The 19,326-nt window shown below is 38.6% G+C and overlaps 1 protein-coding gene across 1 annotated transcript in view; it reads right to left on the reverse strand.

Annotated features, from left to right (window-relative positions):
- Positions 1 to 19,326, reverse strand: part of MED14 (mediator complex subunit 14) — a gene marked incomplete at both ends in the record, with an annotated part of 90,933 nt that overhangs the window by 32,416 nt on the left and 39,191 nt on the right. Inside the window, 4 exons of the mRNA XM_080718652.1 lie at positions 1,677 to 1,753; positions 5,839 to 5,973; positions 6,346 to 6,540; positions 14,227 to 14,386. Of these exons, the coding sequence (XP_080574778.1) occupies positions 1,677 to 1,753; positions 5,839 to 5,973; positions 6,346 to 6,540; positions 14,227 to 14,386 (567 nt within the window). The remainder of the gene's footprint in view (positions 1 to 1,676; positions 1,754 to 5,838; positions 5,974 to 6,345; positions 6,541 to 14,226; positions 14,387 to 19,326) is intronic.

A 19,326-nucleotide genomic window follows, 5' to 3' on the forward strand; every position in this document is an offset into this window, starting at 1 on the left:
AAATATAAAAGATCTGGGAGTATAGCCTGGAGGTAGAAGGGATTCTAGGAACCCCAATACCCCCCCCAAAAAAAGACAAAACAATAGAAAAATGTTTATTCTGGCTGACTGAGTAGGTACTCAGGTATGTTAATTCTCCTTTATCTTGGTCACTGACTGAACTGCCATGACAAAATTCCGGGCTCATTATCCTCCTTTGCTTCCTTCTCTGCAGAGGTAACCTTTATTATGATTGAATGTGCCATATATTATCTCATTTGTCATGCATAGTATCACATATACAAGAAGAATATAGTAACTTTGTTGTCCTAAAAATATCTATCTAGAATTTTCCTTCTACCCAGCTTTATGGACTATTTCATTCTCCTTTATCTATTACTGAATTACTCCAGTAATGGATGAAATACTAAAACAATATATTAATTACACTTTATTCATTAACTCACAGGAATGTGGTTAATTTCCAGATTTGGTACACTGATTATCAACATGAAAGCAAACAACAAAATATGAGTAATTGGAAGTACAGAACTTGGTTTAGTTCTCTTATTCAGAATACAACATCTAGATCAGGGCTTTTCAATCTTGGCAATACTGACATTTTGGGCTTGATAATCTTTATTGTGGGGGACTGTTCTGTGAAGCTCAGGCCTCTACCTACTAGATGTTAGCAGTGCCTCCTATCCCTTCAGTTAATGAGAAACCAAAAACATCTCCAGATATTGCCAGTGTTTGTTCCTAAAGAACAAAACTTCCATGGAGTCAAGAACCACTGACCAGCAACTGGTTTCAATCCTTCAGTCTCCTTTCCCTCCGATTTATTCTCCATGTTGCTATCAGGTTGTGCTCTCAGAAAGGCTTATCTAATGACGTCAATTTCTGCTTAAAATGATCTTATGGCTTCTGAGTGCCATTAAGACAAATTCTAAATTACTTAAGGACACTTAGTCTTCCTTCCATTTCCAGCCTCCTCTCTCCAGAATGCCAAGCTCTCCCCTGCCTCCAAGCTTTCACATTAGTAGCTATCCCCTCTGGTCAGCACTTCCAACTCCTACCCTTCCTCTCTTTCCTCTGGCTAATTTTCACCTCTTCTGCAGTCTAAGTACAACCAGTACCTGCTCAGGAATACTATTCCTGACTATTTGGTTTTGTTTTTTTGTTTTTTTTTGTACTGGGGATTGCACCCAGGGGCATTATACCTCTGAGCTACATCCTCAGTTCTATTTTATTTTTTATTTTGAAGCAGGGTGTCACTAAGTTGATGAGGGCCTTGCTAAGTTGCTAAGGCTGGCCTCACATTTGTGATCCTCCTGTCTGAGCCTCCGAACTATGGGGATTACAGGCCTGTGCCACCACACCCAGCTCGCTTCCTGACTTCTGAACTGGCTCACATATAGGAATCCGCAGTATCCTGATGGGCCATTTCAGGATTTTAGCCTAACACAGTCACATTCGGTAGAATGAACAAAAAATGCAGAAGAAAGACATCTTAAAATACCAAGTGGTGCTGAATTGCCACTCTATAGCTCAAAGTGTTTATTCCCCTAGACATCATTAATTCTATGCAGAAACCCATGGCATACACAAGTTGAGAACGCTGCTTTATGAAAGGAGAATCAACTTTGCAGTGTGACTGCAATATGCAGCACCACGTGAGATATATGGCAGGGACTTACTTTAATATGCGAATTGCATGGCTGAAGCCGTCACCTTCAACTTGCACTCCTTGATGTGGAATCTCCAGGTTGGACAACTGGAAAGCACAATTAGATCACAAGTCAATTTTACAAAAAGAAAAATTTCCGTACAGCCATTCTCTTTTAATGGCATCTTTAGGACCAGACTGTCCTAAAGTTACAGCAGATCAGGTATGAGCACTCTGCCCAGGTTTCCTGGGAAACATGAAGTCTAGTGGGCTCAAAGCTGCCCCAGAATCTCTAGCTTAAAAAACTTGCCTCGACACGTGGGAAATCTTCAAAATTCAGGGGACTGACCTAATTTTTTCACTGAGTCAAAAGTACTCTAGATTCAATTTTGGAGATTTCAAGTAAGACAATTCAAAAGTAAGACTGTTTTTCTAATGCAATTCTGTGTTCAAAATAAAGTTTAAGTCACAGTCATACATTATTTCTAATCATAAATAATACTTTTTTAAGTTTAGAACTTTGCTAAAATACTTTTTTACAATTAAACTACTTTCTTTTTTTTTTTTTTTAAAGCCTAGGGATTTTATTCTGTTCCAAAATGTGATGTCTAAACTAATAGACTTTTATTTATTTTTTTTGTCTTTTCTTTTCTTTAATTTAATTTTATTTTTTATTGGTGCACTGTATTCATACATCATAGTGGGATACAAACTTTTGTAGACATACATGCACACATCGCCCAGTCAGCCCCCACCCGATCCCCACCCCATTCCCTCCCCATCCCTCCCTCCCATGCTTGGCTTAGTGGTTGACATCTAGTATTATAGCAATTTATCCAAAATTAAAAATGAAACCAAAGAAAAGAAAATGTCAAAGTTATGCATTCAGCCAATGAAATCTCTTTTTCAACTGAAGGATTCAGAAAGTGAGTTAAAATGAATGCAGCAAGTTAAGCTGGGTGTGGTAGTGCACTCCTGCAATTTCAGCATTTGGGAGGCTGAGACAGAAGGATAGCAGGTTCGAGGACAGCCTCAGCAAGTAGCAAGACTCTCAGCAACTTAGTGAGACCCCCCTTTTTCTGTGGTACTGGGCATGAAACCCAGGGGCTTTCTACCTCCGAGCTACACTCCCAGACCTATTTTATATTTTATTTGGAAACAGGGTCTCCCTAAGTTGCTGAAAGCCTCACTAAGTAGCTGAGGCTGGCTTTGAACCCATGCGATCCTCCTGTCTCAGCCTCCCAAGTACTGAGATTATAATCACCACCACGTCCAGCTCGCTTAGTGAGACTCGTTTTCAAAATAAAAGATAATAAAATAGGGCTTGGGATGTAGCTTGGAGATAGAATGCACTTGGGTTCAATTTCCAGCACTAGAAAAACAACAACAAAAAAGATGAATGCAGGGTAATAGCTCAAACATTTTCCATAAAATCATCTGTTCTACCAAAGAAATGCTTGCCTCTGGCAGGTAATGCCAAGTCTTCTATGACAAAGGATTTGTATATACTTTTTTCTAGAAGGGATTTAGGGTAGTTCTAAATATTTGTCTAAGCCCTGCTCTTTGGCTTAGAAAAGATAAAGAAAACCAGCTGCTGACCATCTAGCAGTAGGGGTTCCAATTCAAATAGAAGAAAAGTGTAATGAGTCATCCTATCAATCAGTAAGACAGGATTTATTCACATATAAGTGAAAAACATCCCTAGTCAGAATTTATTCACATGTAAGTATAAGTTACTAGAAGCAGACAATGTGCTTGCTTTTGTCATTAAGATAGCTAGAAATTTCACTGAGAGAAGAAAAGGTTGAGTGAGTTCTTAAAAGCTTGACTGAGTTGAATAGAGTACTACAGAATAATCTTATATGTCCTTTGTGTGTAAGATATAGGAATACAGAAAAGGGGAACAGAGAAGACACATATCTACAGGCATTAGTCTAGGTGGGCCTACAAAAACACATTTGTGTGTGTGTGGGGTACCTTTGCCTACACCCTCAGACTTAAAGTTTATTTTTATTTTTTTGAAACAAGGTTCTCATTAAGTTGCTGAGGCTAACCTCAAACATGTGATCCTTTTATCTCAGCCTCCCAAGTACTGAGATTACAGGTGTAAACCATTACACCCAGATAAAACACACATTGTGAGTGTTAGTCGGTGGATAGGGGAAAGAGAGGACACAAAAGCACTGCTTATTCCCAGTACTATGTATCCCTTCCCACTGAAAATGTATTAACTGCATGACATTTGTATAATTAATCCCAATGACAGAATGAAGGTGTTCAAGAACAAAGATAGTACACAGGAAACATGGATACTTTCTGTAAGGTTCAGGAGCTATGGCCAGTTCCCAGACAAGAGGACATCCATCAAGCTCACTCATAGCTCTAGGAGCTGGGGACATCAAGGACTTGAGTACATATTTTAGGTGCCTGTTCTAGGCTTGGGTTTCTCTCTGGGCTACTGTTCTCTTTACAATTTTACACCTTATCCTCTGCCTGCAGATCCCAAAGCCCTCTAATGCTGGGGTCAGGAAACAATGGTTCATGAGCCAAATCTAGCCTACTGCTTGTTTTTGTAAATAAGATATTACTGGACTATATACATGTCCATTTGTATAAATATCAACTATGGTAAGTTCACATTACAACAGCAGATTTGAGAGCTCTAACAGAGACCAAATGATATACAGAGCCTAAAACTATCTGGCCCTGTATGGAAATGGTTTGCTGACCTGTTTTGAGGCATAAAAGCTATTTTCAGCAAGTCTTCCCAAGGCCATCATGATTAATCCAACTGAAAAAAATCCATTTTCATGTTTCCAGGTCTTGTGTTCATTTACAATAACTTACAGAGGAGGGAATTATTGCAAAAACCAAAACTTTAAATTAGTGGGAAAGCCAGGTATGGTGGTGCACACTTGTAATCCCAGCATTCGGGAGGCTGAAACTAAAGGATTGCAGTTCGCAGACTGCCTAAGCTACTTAGTAAGGCCCTCCGTAACTGAGTGAGACCCTGTTTCAAAATAAAAATAAAAATTAGGGCAGGGGGTATAGCCCGGAGGTCAAATGTCTCTGGGTTTCATCCCCAGACCCGCAAAAAAACCCAAAAAAACAAAAACAAACAAAAAAATTAGTGGAAAATAGTGTTTTAGTGTATCATTTTTGAATATATAAATTCAATTAACCACCTCCTTTTACTTTCTCATGTTTCAGAATCATGCTGGAATCATAACTATATAGTCTTGAAAAACACAGATTCTTCATAAGTAAAAAGTAAAACTTTTATTTATTTATTTATTTATTTATTTATTTATTTATTTATATTTGGTGGTACTGGGGGTGGAACCCAGGGACTTCTCTACCTCAGGGCTATACTCCTAGACCTATTTCACATTTTATTTGGAAACAGGGTCTCACTAAGTTGCTGAGAGCCTCACTAAGTAGCTGAGGCTGGCTTTGAACCTGTGTGATCCTCCTGTCTCAGCCTCCTAAGCTCTGGGATTACAAGTGTGCACCACTACGCCCGGCTGATTTAATATTCTTTCTGACTTGTTTCTCAGAAAACAACCCAGTTTTATTAGTGCTTATGCAACAGGCAGACTTCACCAACTCAAAACAGAGCCACCCTTTATTAACTAGCCATCTCTAATAGGCTTAAACAGGGATCATACTAAGAACTAAAAGTAAGGTGCTAATTCTTAAGAGTTGTCCCTTTAAACAAAACAAAACAAAAAAAACTAGGAACATTCTGTTTTCCATGACATACACAGCAGAAGGCCCAGCGTCTGGAATCACTGAAGTAATGGTCTATATGTATATCATGAACTGCTATGATTGCAGCCCCAACCTTCCTGAAATGAATAGAGTCACAATTGTTCTCATTCTCTTAATAAAATTCATGTAACTTTGGCAATGCATTTAAAAAACTTATTCTATCATTTAGCTGGATGTGGCAGCACACATCTGTAATCCCAGTACTTGGGAAGCTGAGACAGGAGGATTATAGGTTTGAACAAGTAGTGAGACTCTCATCAACCTAGCAAGACCCTGTTACAGAATGAAAATTAAATAGGGATTGGGGTGTAGCTCAAAGATAGAATGCCACTGGGTTCAATCCCCATTACCATCATCAAAAAATTAAAAAAAAAAAACACACACCAGTATTTAGAGTATTGAAAACTGGACCAAAAACTTACCTCCAACCGAAGTCCTACAAATGGCATGTTTGTATCACACATAGCAACAAAGTGAGCTAAAACTTTATTGAAGGCACACGTTTCTCCTGATCGTTTGGTTTTCTTGAATTCCACTGGACATGAATCATCAGACAACTAGAAGTAAAACAAATAAATAAACAAACATACATGATGCACTCATTAATGCAGTTCAACTACTGTACCAAAGCTCAGGGTTAACAAAAACAAATGCTAGACTCTTTCAACAAATGTTTACTGAACAAATACTAACCAAAGTGCTGGTAATTTAGTAGTAAATACTATGTATTTAACAAGTTCTCTTGTGAAAAAAGGTGCATAGTTACTAATTAAAACAGAAGCAGTTCCAAAAACCTGTAGACAGTAATTTAACCCTCACTGCTTCCCTCTTAAAAACCGTATGTAATTCTTTTCCATAATTAAAAATGGATAAAGAATACAAAAACGTTTATACACACAAACTCTGCTCACTTTTGTATGTGATCATACCTTGTGTTTGGCACCGGTTCTGGTCTGCTTCCCAGATTTTGTGCGAAAAATCAAGTCCTGGATGTTGTCCTTGAACTGCTGCAGCAACAGTGCCATTACAGGGGTCTCGTCACGATCTGAAGCATTCACAGACATGAAGTAGTACTTGTATGACAGCTGTGTGGGTTTATTAGGAACCTCTAGCATCTCTACAACCTGAAAAAGCACAAATCAGGAGATTTGGAGAAATAAGAAGTGCCAAATATTTTGTTTCTTTTTTCTTTTCTTTCTTTTTTTTTTTTTTTTTTTTTTTTTTTTTTTTTTTTTTTTTGCAGTACTGGGGATGGAACCAGGGGCATTCTACTCTGAGCTACACCCCAGCCCTATTTTTTTATTCTTCATTTTGAAACAGGGTCTAAGTTATATAGGTTCTCACTAAGTAGCTGAGGCTGGCCATGAACTTGCAATCCTCCTGTTTCAACCTCCCAAGTACTGGGCGCCTCCACACCCAGCTTATTTTCTTTCTTACACCAAGTAGGGCTCAGAATTCTGATTTTTTTTTTTTTTTACTTAAAAAAAAATTTTTTTTTTGGTGGTACTGGAGTTCCTGAAAACCCTTCTACCCCTCCGGGCTACACTCCCAAACCTATTTTATATTTTATTTGGAAACAGGGTCTCTTAAGCCAGCGAGGCTGGCTTTGAACCAGCACGATCCTCCTGTCTCTGCCTCCCAAGCGTGGGGATTACAAGTGTGCGCCGCCACACCCATCTTCATTTAAAAACAATTTTTATTGGTGCATTGTAGTCATACAGTTTAATGGAGTACAAGATGGTAGAGACAGACATGTACACATCACCCAATTAGCCCTTACCCAATTCCCTCCCCATTTCCTCCCCCTTCCTCCTCATGTTTAGCTTCGTGATTGACTTTGGTATGTTTGTTAATGTACATCATGCACATTAGGGAATTTCCCTCTTTCCCCTAAATCTTAAGTAGACTGTTTAAAAATACAGAGTCAGGCGCAATGGCATATGTCTATAATAACAGGAAAACTAAAACAGGAAGATCCTAGTTTTGAAGTCAGCCACAGCAACTTAGTGCAACCCTGGTCAAAATAAAAATAAATTAATTACTGAATAAATAAATAAGTAGGACTGGTAGCATAGCTTGGAGGTAGAATACCCCTGTGTTCAATTCCCAGTACAAAAAAAAAAAAAGATCAACAACAGTTAACACTGACATAGAGATTACTATATGCCAAGTACTGTCTGAAATACATCACAGATGAAAACATATTTAATCCTTCTATAAACCTTGTGAAATAGGTATTACTATTTTTATTTTTCTGATGAGGCTGAAGCACAAAAAGTGAGTTACTTGCCCAATATCACACAGCTAAAGAGTGATGGATTCATGCTTTAATCCTTGAAATATGGCTACAGAGACTTTGCTCTTACCCACTATATTAGTTTACCATATTCAAGGCCTAGCTAAAATTTTTCAGAAAAGTTCCCCAGTGACAGAAATAATACCATAAAAAAAGCTTTAGAAAGCATTCACATTTGGGTCCAGAAAGCATTACTTTGCTCACACACATCAGGAATGGAAGAATTAAAAGTAAAATAGAGCTGAGTGTGGTGGTGTACCCCTGTAACCCTAGTACTTGGGAGGCTAAGACAAAAGCATCACAGGTTCCTGGCCAGCCTCAGTAGCTTATTGAGGCCCCGTGCGACTTAATAAGACCCTGTTTACACATAAAAATAAAATAGGGCTGGGGGCATAGCTCAGAGGTAGAATACCCCTTGTTTCAGCCCCCAGTAGCCCCCACATACACACACACAGAAGTAAAATGGATACTTCACCAAAGAAGAGGGATGGCAGGTAAGGACATGTAAAGATGTTCAACATCAAATTAAGATGATGAAAAAATTCCACTGTACATCTATCAGAATTTTAAAAACTACAACACCAAATTACTGACAAGAATGAGTAGCAACCTGAGCTCTCAAGACATTGCCAGCAGGAATGGAAAATTGTATGGACATTTAAAAAAGTATGTTGCGAGACTTCCGGGAAGATGGCGACCGAGAAAAGCGGGGCTTAAGAGTCCCGCTAACAACCAATCTCCATTACCACAAAAAGAGCGCCTTTCATAGCCAGAAAACACCATCACCAGAAAAACAAAAAAACCCACCAGGCTCCAGAGAGAAAGCGGACTGAGAACAGAGCTCAGGGCCACAGAGGAGACACACGAGCCCGAGGACGCGGCAGCAGCGCCATACTGCCGGCGGCAGCGGCGAACTCAACGGACGGCTACAGCAAGCCAGGTGAGCCGCTGCGGAACAGCCAGGCGGGATCTTTCGGCGCAGACAGCATTTAAAGCTCCCAGTGGCTGAGCTCAGCACACGCTGCAGGGATTCAGAGTGGAAATCAAAACCAGAGAAGAAAAAATACGCCAGCCTCATGGCCGAGGGCGTGGCAGAGGTGCCATATTGCCACCAGCGGCAGCAGCAGTGAATTCACCGAGTCCAGTACAGCTACATCTGCGTACTCAAGAACAGTGAGTCAAATTGCGGGCCACAGAGGAGAAATCGCAGTATTGGGCCTCCTGGGACTTGACCCAGTGAGGGAGTGGTGGTGGCAGAGATATCACACCATAGGAGAACGTGCAACCTGGCACCCCCCATAGTTTAAAGCAGCCTCTATCGACTCCCTGGGTCGGAGACTCTGTGATACAACCCAGTAAAGGAGTAGTGGGGTCTGAGATAATACAGACTCGAGATCCAGAGCACCTTAAGTGAAGCTATAGTGACCCAAGGGAAGAACCCAGAGAAGGCACAAACCTCCGAAATCATGGGAAAGAGGAATAACACTGGAGTAATGAATGTGCACAACCCCACAACATCAGAACCTGATAAAACAGAAAATCAGAGATTTCTAGAAGATCAAATCAGGAAAATAACTGTAGAAATAATAGAGGTGCTTCGAAAAGAACTCAGAGAGAGCCAAAAAGAGATAAAGGATGCAATTAATGAAGTAAAGGCCTCAATTCAAAGCACAAACAACCGATTAGACCACATGGAGAACAGAATCTCGCTCTTAGAAGATGAGCAATCCAAAAATGAATGCATAGTTTCTAATCTAGAAAAAAATATCCAACAGCAGGAATCTGACATTGAAGAAATATGGGCCCATCTTAAGAGAGCTAACCTAAGAATAATTGGAATAGAGGAGGGAAAAGAAAGTGATACCAAAGGGATCAACAATCTCTTCAAGGAAGTAATAGCAGAAAATTTTCCAAATATAGAGCAAGAAGTTGATACACAGATCCAGGAAACTTATAGAACTCCCTTTAGACAGGATCGGAGAAGAGGATCCCCACGCCACATAATTGTCAAAATGACCAATGTGGAAGCCAAGCAGAGAATCTTAAAGGCAACAAAAACAAAGGGCCAAGTGACATTCAGAGGCAAACCAATTAGAATCACTCCAGACTTCCCAAACCAAGTCATGAGAGCCAGAAGGGCTTGGAGTAACATATTCCAAACTCTGAAAGAAAACAACTTCCAGCCAAAAATTTCCTATCCAGCAAAACTTTCTATCAAATTAGATGGAGAAATAAGAAGCTTCCATGACAAACAGAAACTGAAGGAATTTATGTCTTCAAAACCAGCGCTAGAGAAAATACTCAAAGAGATTAACTACAAAGAAGAAATAGGTAACACTCACCAGAACCAGAGAAACAAGAGTTTCCATCCAACAGACAACTAAGATTGGTTATCTGTGGAGATTCATTATTTATGTTAGTCTTTTACCTATCTCTAAGTTGTATTGTTTGCCTTTATTGTTGTTAATTTTTAGGATTTCTAGTTGGAATATTAATATACCCTCAGATATAGCATTTGGAAATATTTTATCCAATTCTATTAGTAACTTTTAACTCTGTTTACATTGTCTTTGGATATACAATATTTTCTTTTATTTTTTAGGGAGTTTGTATATTCTTCTGTTGCCTGTGCCATTGAAATCATATCCAAGAAATCACTGCCAATTTCAATGTTGTGAGGTTTTATGACCCAGATTTTCTCCTAAAAGTTTATAGTCTTAAGATTTATATTTAGGTCTTTTATCTATTTTGAGTTAATACTTGTATATGGGATTAGGTAAAGATCCAATTTTATTCTTTTCCATGTAATTATTATTTTTCAACAATATTTAGTTAAAAGATTATTATTTCCACCACCAAATGTTCGTGGAAACCTTGTCAAAAATAACTTGACAATATAGGGAAGAATTTAGCTCTAGGCTTGTATTTAACTCCAATGGTCTATATATCTGCCTTTAGAACAGTACTACACTGTTTCAATTATTGTAGCTTTATATGGTTTGAAATCAGAAAATATATATCTGCTAGCTTTGTTCTTTTTCAAGATCGTTTTGGGTATCTAGAATTCATATTCCATATTAGGATAGATTTTTTTCTGAAAAATAAATATATAAATATATGATAGTTTCACCTAAAAAACAGAAAAAAATATGCTCTAGTAAGAAAGAAAGCAAAAAGAAATATTGAAATGCTATCTTTAAATCATCAAACACTTGGTATCAGACAAATGAAACTGTTATGTGAGATTATCATTTTTAATTTTGGATAAATTGCTATAATACTAGATGTCAACCATTAAGCCAAGCATGGGAAGGAGGGATGGGGAGAGAATGGGGTGGGGATTGGGTGGGGGCTGACTGGGCGATGTGTGCATGTATGTCTACAAAAGTTTGTATCCCACTATGATGTATGAATACAGTGTACCAATAAAATAAAATATAATATAAAAAAATAATAAAAAAAATAAAAAAATAAAAAAATAAAAAAGTATGTTGCCAATTTATTATAAAATAAATGACATGCTTGTCATGTGGCCCCCAAATCCTACTTCTAATTACTTATACAGAACAAAAACATAAGTCTCCACAAAAATACATGTAAATGTTTAAAGGAACTTTAATTTTAATTGCCCCAAACTGGAAAACACCCAGATGTCCTTCAACAGGTGATGATTAAAACTGTGGTATTTCTAGAGCATGGAATACTATGCTGCAATAAAGGGAACTATTATATACACCACAGCATAGACAAACATCAGGGACATTATTCCAAATGAAAAAAGCTAGAGTGGAAAGGCAAAACTATAGAGACAGGGAAGAGGTCAGTGGTTACTAGCTGGGGACTGGGGGTGGGGATGGCTGGGTGGCTGATTTCTTTTTCTTTCTCTCTCTCTCTTTTTTTTTTTTTTTTTTTTGCGGGTTTGGGGGTGGAACCCAGGAGCATTTGACCTCCAAGCTACACCCTCTGCCCTATTTTTTATTCTTTGTTTTTGAAACAGGGTCTCACTGAGTTGCAGAGGGCCTCACTAAGTAGCTGAGGCTATCTGTGAACCACGATCCTCTGGTCTCAGCCTCCCGAATGCTGGGATTACAAGCGTGCGTCACCACGCCCGGCAAAGGGTGGCTGATTTCTATAGATAGTATGAGGGAATTTTTAGAGATGATAGATCTGTCCTGTGTCCTGAGATGGAGGTTACACGGCAGTAAACATTCATCAAAATTCATACACTAAAAGCCCAAATTTGAGCTAGGCATGGTGACACACACTCATAATCCCAGCATTCGGGAGGCTAAGACTGGAAGATCGTGGTTCACGGACAGCCTCAGCTACTCAGCGAAGCCCTTTGCAACTCAGTGAGACCCTGTTTCAAAAATGAAAAAGATAGGGCTGGGAGTATATATCAGAGGTAGAATGCCCTTGGGTTCCATTCCCAGTACCACAAAATAAATAAATTTATATCTCAATAAAGCTAACTAATAAATGTAAAATGGCAGAAAGAAGACATTAAGGTACCAACTGCAACAAACCTTTCCTGTTTTTTGGTTTTGGTACTGAGGACTGAACCCAGCAACACTCTACCTCCTAGTTATACCACCAGCCATTTTTTTTTTAAACTGTGTCTCACTAAATTGATGAAGCTGACCTAAAATTACAATCCTCAGTCTCATCCTCATGAGTACTAGGATTACAGGTATGTACCACAACTCTTGTCCTCTCTGTTCTTAAAAATCTACAGTAGTAGTTCTTTCTAATTTTATGAATGTATCTTGCTTTTTTTTTTTTTTTTTTAAATGCGGGTCTGGGGATGGAACCCAGGGGTATTTGACCTCCGAGCTACACCCCCTGCCCTATTTTCTATTCTTTATTTTGAAACCGGGTCTCACTGAGTTGCAGAGGGCCTCACTAAGTACCTGAGGCTGTCCGCGAACCGCGATCCTCCTGTCTCAGCCTACGAAATGCTGGGATTACAAGCGTGCGCCACCACGCCCGGCTTGAATCTATCTTCCTTAAGTGATAAATCTCAAGGATATGGGAATAATCTACATTCAGTTTTGGTCTAACTATGTGAAACAAATTATTGATTTAACACTGGTCACTAACATGAAAGCCTATTTTTGATGCTATTTAATTTTATTTTGTTTGTGTCTGAGTTTAAAAGATCATGCATGCTTACAGGTTTGATTATTATACATGTATATTGTCACTTCACATATAGACCAAAAAACTGACTGAAAGTTAAAATAATAGTTCACTACCCTGTGTCAGATCTAGTGCCACAGTGGATATTTTAATGTTTTTTGGGGTTATTTTGCAGGTCTATGGATGGAACCCAGGGACATTCGACTTCCGAGCTATACCCCCTGCCCTAGTTTTTATTCTTTAATTTGAAACAGGGTCTAAGTTGCGGAGTGCATCACTAAGTAGCTGAGGCTGTCCACAAACTGCGATCCTCCAGTCTCGGCCTCCAGAATCCTGGGATTACAAGTGTGAGCCACCATGCCCTGGCTCACAGTGGGTATTTTAAAACCTGGAAAAAAGCTGGGTGTGGTGGCACACTTTTGTAATCCTAGTATTTGGGAGGCTGAGACAGGAGGATCCCAGTTTGCAGCCAGCCTCAGCTACTTAGTGAGGCCCTTTGCAACTCAGTGAGACTCTGTTTCAAAATAAAGAATAAAAAATAGTCCTCAGGGTATAGTTCAGAGGTAGGATATGCCTGGGTTCTATCCCCAGTACCGCCAAAAATAAAAAAAAATCCGGAAAAAAAGTAAAATTCACATCAATGACACACTCCTTAATCTATGTAAGCAACTGAAGATTTACCAGTCAACACAGAGTACCTTTTTAAGATAATATATTTCATTCCCATTACCTCAACCAATAATATTAAATTAAAAATATCAAACACATTAGATTATTGGTCAAGGTATGTACTTGGTGCATACAGAAATTTCTACAAGTAGGGAAATACATTAATATTAGTTCCTATTTTGAATTCCTACAAATTCTAACCAATTAAAAAACCTAGGAAAAGAAAAACAAATGGAAACAAAAGGACATAGTTGTGCACTGAAAGGTACATGCAAACTACAAAATGGAATATACCTTCAATCAATGAAGGATGAAAGAATAAAGCTATTTCAGCCAACTCATATTTAAAAGGCTACTTTAAGCAAGTTCAGCTCATATTCAATTAAAGCCAAACAAGTTCATCTTATACCGAAAATTCTCCAAACTTTCATAGTGATTGCTTTCAATTTTTTTCTTCTAACAGAAGAGGTACCTCATTCCGGTAAAAAACGAGAACACACTAAAGTAAGTGATGGAGGCTACCTTGTATTTCCAAATCAAAACGTGATTTTCTTTTCTCCTCCATCACCTAAGCCTGGGTTGAAAATCACTACATAAGTAAAATATTCAAAAAATTAATTTGCAAATTAAACTGAGCAATAACTCTTTCAAGGTAATAACAGAATTACTGGACTTGACCACCCTAATCACCTCTTTGCATACTTACAATATAGTACTGTGGAAGACGTGTAAGTTTAATGAACAGCTTATTCTTAGACAGGTTCCCGATAGGATGCGTTGAGTAATTGGCGAGCTGCAATGTTTCACTACTTATTGTAGGCAGATGTTTTATAGATTGCTTGCACCGCTGTTGTCCAAGCCAAAATCTAAATTTAAAAGAGATAAGCTATATCATAAAATCATACTGTTCTGATTAACTAGGTGCTACTGATTTATAAAGATCACTAAAAGCCCAATTAATTGAATTTAACTGAATTAATAAAAGGATGCTGTAACATAATGATGAAGAATTTTTTCCACATTTTTGTAGTGGACTGTTGGTTCTAGTTTAAGCCACAATGTAAATTACTTTGACTCCTTATAAGGCAAAATTAACTGTAAGGCTAAGATACTATCTTAGTTTATTAGAGGAAATGGCAGCTTCTTTTTTTTTTCTTTTTTAAGTACAGGGAATAGAACCCAGGGGAATTCTGAGCTACAGTCCCAGCCCTATTTTTTTTTTTTTCTTTCTTTCTTTTTTTTTTTTTTTGGTGGGTCTGGGGATGGAACCCAGGGGCATTCGACCTCCAAGCTACATCCACTGCCCTGTTTTTTATTCTTTTTATTTTGAAACCAGGTCTCACTGAGTTGCAAAGGGCTTCACTAAGTAGATGAGGTTGTCTGCAAACCACAATCCTCTGGTCTCAGCCTCTCAAATGCTGGGATTACAGGCGTGTGCTACCATGCCCGGCTCCTATTTTTTATTCTTTATTTTGAAACAGGGTCTCACTGAGTTGCAGAGGGCCTAAGTAGCTGAGGCTGTTTGCAAACCACCATCCTTCTGTCTCAGCCTCCCAAATGCTGGGATTACAAGCATGCACCACCACTCCCGGCTTGTTTACACACACACACACACACACACACACACACACACACACACACACACACACACAAAAAAAAAAAAAAAAACTAATCTCAAATCCTTTCTAAAATGCCTAAATTGTTCATAAAACAGGAACACTCAACAAATAAGCATAAAAATATTTCATTTTTTGTATCACCAAAGACAGAAAGTCCCAATGCTCTTATTATGTGTGTGTGGTTTATTTTTTTCTTTTGGTGGTACTGAGGGTGGAACCCAGAGGCTTTCTACTATACTCCCAGACCTATTTTATATTTTATTTGGAAACAGGGTCTCACTAAGTTACTGAGAGCCTCACTAAGTAGCTGAGGCTGGCTTCGAACCTGTGTGATCCTCCTGTCTCAGCCTCCCAAGTGCGGGGATTACAAGCGTGCGCTACCAAGTTCGGTTCCCAATGTTCTTATTATGAATGTATGTATAAAGTGCCTTGGTATATCTAGCAGGTTTAAGTATTAATTACCTTTCTCTTTCAGGGAAACTACATTTCCCATCAATTCTTTTTATTATATTATTACTCTTGTTACTTTTATTTGATTATCCTTAAGGCTATAATACCAAATAATTAAATATATAGAAGAAAGAGAAAATGACTGGTTCACAAAATCTCCCTAATGCACAATGAGATAGATAAACAAGAATTTTCTTCTTTCTTGAGGTACTAGGGATTGAACCCAGGAGCATTCTAGCATTCTACCTCTAAGCTACAGCCCTATTTTTTTTTTTACTCCTTTTTTTTTTTTTTTTTTTGGTAGGTCTAGAGATGGAACCCAGGGGCATTCGACCTCTGAGCTACACCCCCAGCCCAATTTTTTCTTCTTTATTTTGAAACAAGATCTCACTAAGTTGCAGAGGGCCTCACTAAGTACCTGAAGCTGTCCACGAACCACGATCCTTCCTGTCTCAGGCTCCAGAATGCTGGGATTACAAGCGTGCACCACCACACTTGGCTTACTCCTTGTTTTTTAAAAAGTGTCTAAGTTGTAGAGAGCCTCACTAAGTGGCTGAGGCTGGCTATGAACCTGCGAGCTTCCTGTCTCAGCCTTCAAGGTATTGGGATTACAAGTGTGCGCCAACATGCTTCACAAAATAAAAATTTTCACAGCAATATAACAATGGCAATATATCCAAGCTCATGATCAGTAGACTCACATGCATTGCTTAATAGGCTACAGATCAGTTTGGGTGCCCCTACATTTGCATGGTAAGCTGCATGTGTTATAAATCATGTACTAGTTATTTGCATTAAAACCATGTTTGAGCCGGGCGTGGTGGCACATGCTTGTAATCCCAACATTTGGGAGGCTGAGACCAGAGGATCGCGGTTTGAGGACAGCCTCAGCTACTTAAGTGAGGCACTCTGTAATTTAGTGAGACTCTGTTTCAAAATAAATAAAATATAGGGTAGGGGTATAGCTCAGAGATTGAATGCCCTGGGTTCCATCCCCAGACCCGCAAAAAACAAAAAACAAAAACAAACAAACAAAAAAACCCACATATTTGTCATTCTAGCTACTTGGGAAGCAGAGTCACAAGGATCTCAAGTTTAAGCCAACCTAGGCAACTCAGTGAGACTGTGTCTCAAAAAAGAAAAAAAGACTGGATGTGTGCACATTTGTGATCCTAGTATTTGTGAGGCTGAGACAGGAAAATCAGGTTCAAAGTCAGTTTCAGCAACTTTCTGAAGCTCTTAGCATTTTATTGAAACCCTGTTTCCAAACAAACAATAAATTAGGGCTGGAGGTATAGCCCAGAGGTAGAAGGCAGTGTAAAACAAACACACACACACACACACACACACACACACACACACACACGAATGCAGCTCAGTGGTATAGTACTTTCTTGATATGTGGAAGACCCTGAGTTTGATTCCCCTCAAAATTTTTTTAAATGATTGCATGTATGACGTTTTAAGGGTAGTTTGCTGTTACCTCAAAAGTGTATAAAATCTGGACAGTATTTTTTCCATTAAAAAGAGTTTAAATTTAACTATAGCTTTAAAGGATCACTTGATAAAACTGACTACTGATGAAGAAACAAAGATAATTTTTAAAAATATATCATCACTTAGCCGGGCATGGTGGCACATGCTTGTAATCCCAGCATTTGGGAGGTTGAGACAGGAGGATCACGGGTTTGTGGTCAGCCTCAGCTATTTAGTGAGGCCTCCACAATTCAGTGAGACCCAGTTTCAAAAAATTAAAGAATAAAATAATCGAGCTGGGGGTGTAGCTCAGAGGTAGAATGCTCCTGGGTTCAATCCCTAGTTCCGTGAAAAAAAGAAAAAAAAAGAAAATATATCCTCACTTGCTTCATTTTGGATACCAGTTATAAATGAACTTCCTGAACTTGGTTACACTGCTTTCAAATCTCTACTTCCATTCCCATCAACATATCTTTGTAAAACTGGTATCTCTACTTAGTATGTTATAAAAAAAATAGAAACATTTAAGATATACATTCTCTCTCATAATTTGTATTATCATAGCAACAAAATAAGTTACAAGAAAGAAACAAGCTATTTATCATATCAAAAATTCAAAATACTGATATACAAGATAGTCTTTTCAAAGTATATATAGAATTGCTACTTCACTACTAACCTTTTTGTGTATGTGTGGTAGTGGGGATTGAAACCAGGGGCATTCTACCTCTGAGGTACACGCCCAGCCCGATTTTCTATTCTTTATTTTGAAACAGGATCTCACTAAGTTGCGGAGGGCCTCACTAAGTAGCTGAGGCTGGCCATGAACCTGTGATCCTCCTGTCTCAGCCTCCCAAATGCTGGGATTACTTACAGGCATGTACCACTATGCCTGGCCACTGTTGACTTTTGTTTTGCTGATTTTTTGGTAAATTCATGAGTACGAGTGTTTTCCTCTATTAATTCCTTGTATGTACGTATGTAATGAAAAATGTGCAGTTTCTATATTTTCCCATGTTATGTTTGTCTAGATTTTTTATTTACTAAAGTGTAATTCTATGGTTTTTAACTGTAGTAATAAAAAATAAAAAACTGGGGCTTATCTTTTTGTGTCTGTGGTACTGGGGATTGAACCCAGAAGCATTTTACCTCTGAACTACACCCTCAGCCCTATTTTATTTTGGAAACAGGGTCTCACTAGGTTGATGAGAATCTCACTACTTGCCGAGACTGTCCTCAAACCTGTGATGCTCCTGTCTCAGCCTCCCCAGTACTACCAAGAACAATGGGGCTTATCTTTTGTGCATGTTTTTTCATTTATTTTTTCTAGAATTAATTTTTATTGCATAATATAAAAGTTTTCACATGAGCTGGGCATGGTGACACACGCTTGTAATCCCAGTACTTGAGAGACTGAGACAGGAGGATCATAGGTTCAAAGCCAGCCTCAGCAGCTTAGTGAGACCCTGTTTCCAAATCAAATACAAAAAAAAAAAAAAAAGGTCTGGGAGTATATCCCGGAGGTAGAAGGCCCGTGGGTTCCACCACCAGAACCACCAAAAGTTTTCATATGAACAGATGTGCAATATCCTTAGTCATTAGTCAAATGTATCATTAGCCAAATATCAGTCAAATGTAAACTAAAATCACAATTAGCTACTTTATACTCATGAAGATGTCTATTTTCAAAGACAAAAGTGTTAGAAGGGACATAGAAAAATAGACATCTTCACACAATACTGGTGGGACTGCAATATAACATAGCCACTTTGGAAGGACTTTAGTGGTTTCTTTAAAATGTTAAACAGCCAGGTGTGGTAGCACATGGCACCTGTGGGAGGCTGAGAAGTATTGTAAGTTCGTGGCCAGATTCAGCAACTTGAGAAGCCCTTTGTAACTTAGTGAAACCCTGTTTTCACAGAAAACGTAAAATAGGGCCGGGGTGCAACACACAGAGAAATACACACACACTACTGTATTTCCCAGCAATTTTACTCCTAGGCGTGGACACACACACACATGCGTGCACGCACACACACACACACACACACACACACACACACACACACACGACTGTACTTCCCAGCAATTCTACTACAAAGAGAAATTAATATTTAAGTAAAGTCTTGTACATGAGTATTCACAGCCGCATTATTCACAATAGTCAAAAAGTAGAAACCACACAACTGTCCACGCACTAATGAATGGATAAACAAAATTGGTATATCCGTATCCACACAGAGGAATAGTTTTCAGTCATA

This window comes from Muscardinus avellanarius (genome assembly GCF_963383645.1).
Source record: "Muscardinus avellanarius genome assembly, chromosome: X".
In the NCBI taxonomy this organism is placed as follows: domain Eukaryota; kingdom Metazoa; phylum Chordata; class Mammalia; order Rodentia; family Gliridae; genus Muscardinus; species Muscardinus avellanarius.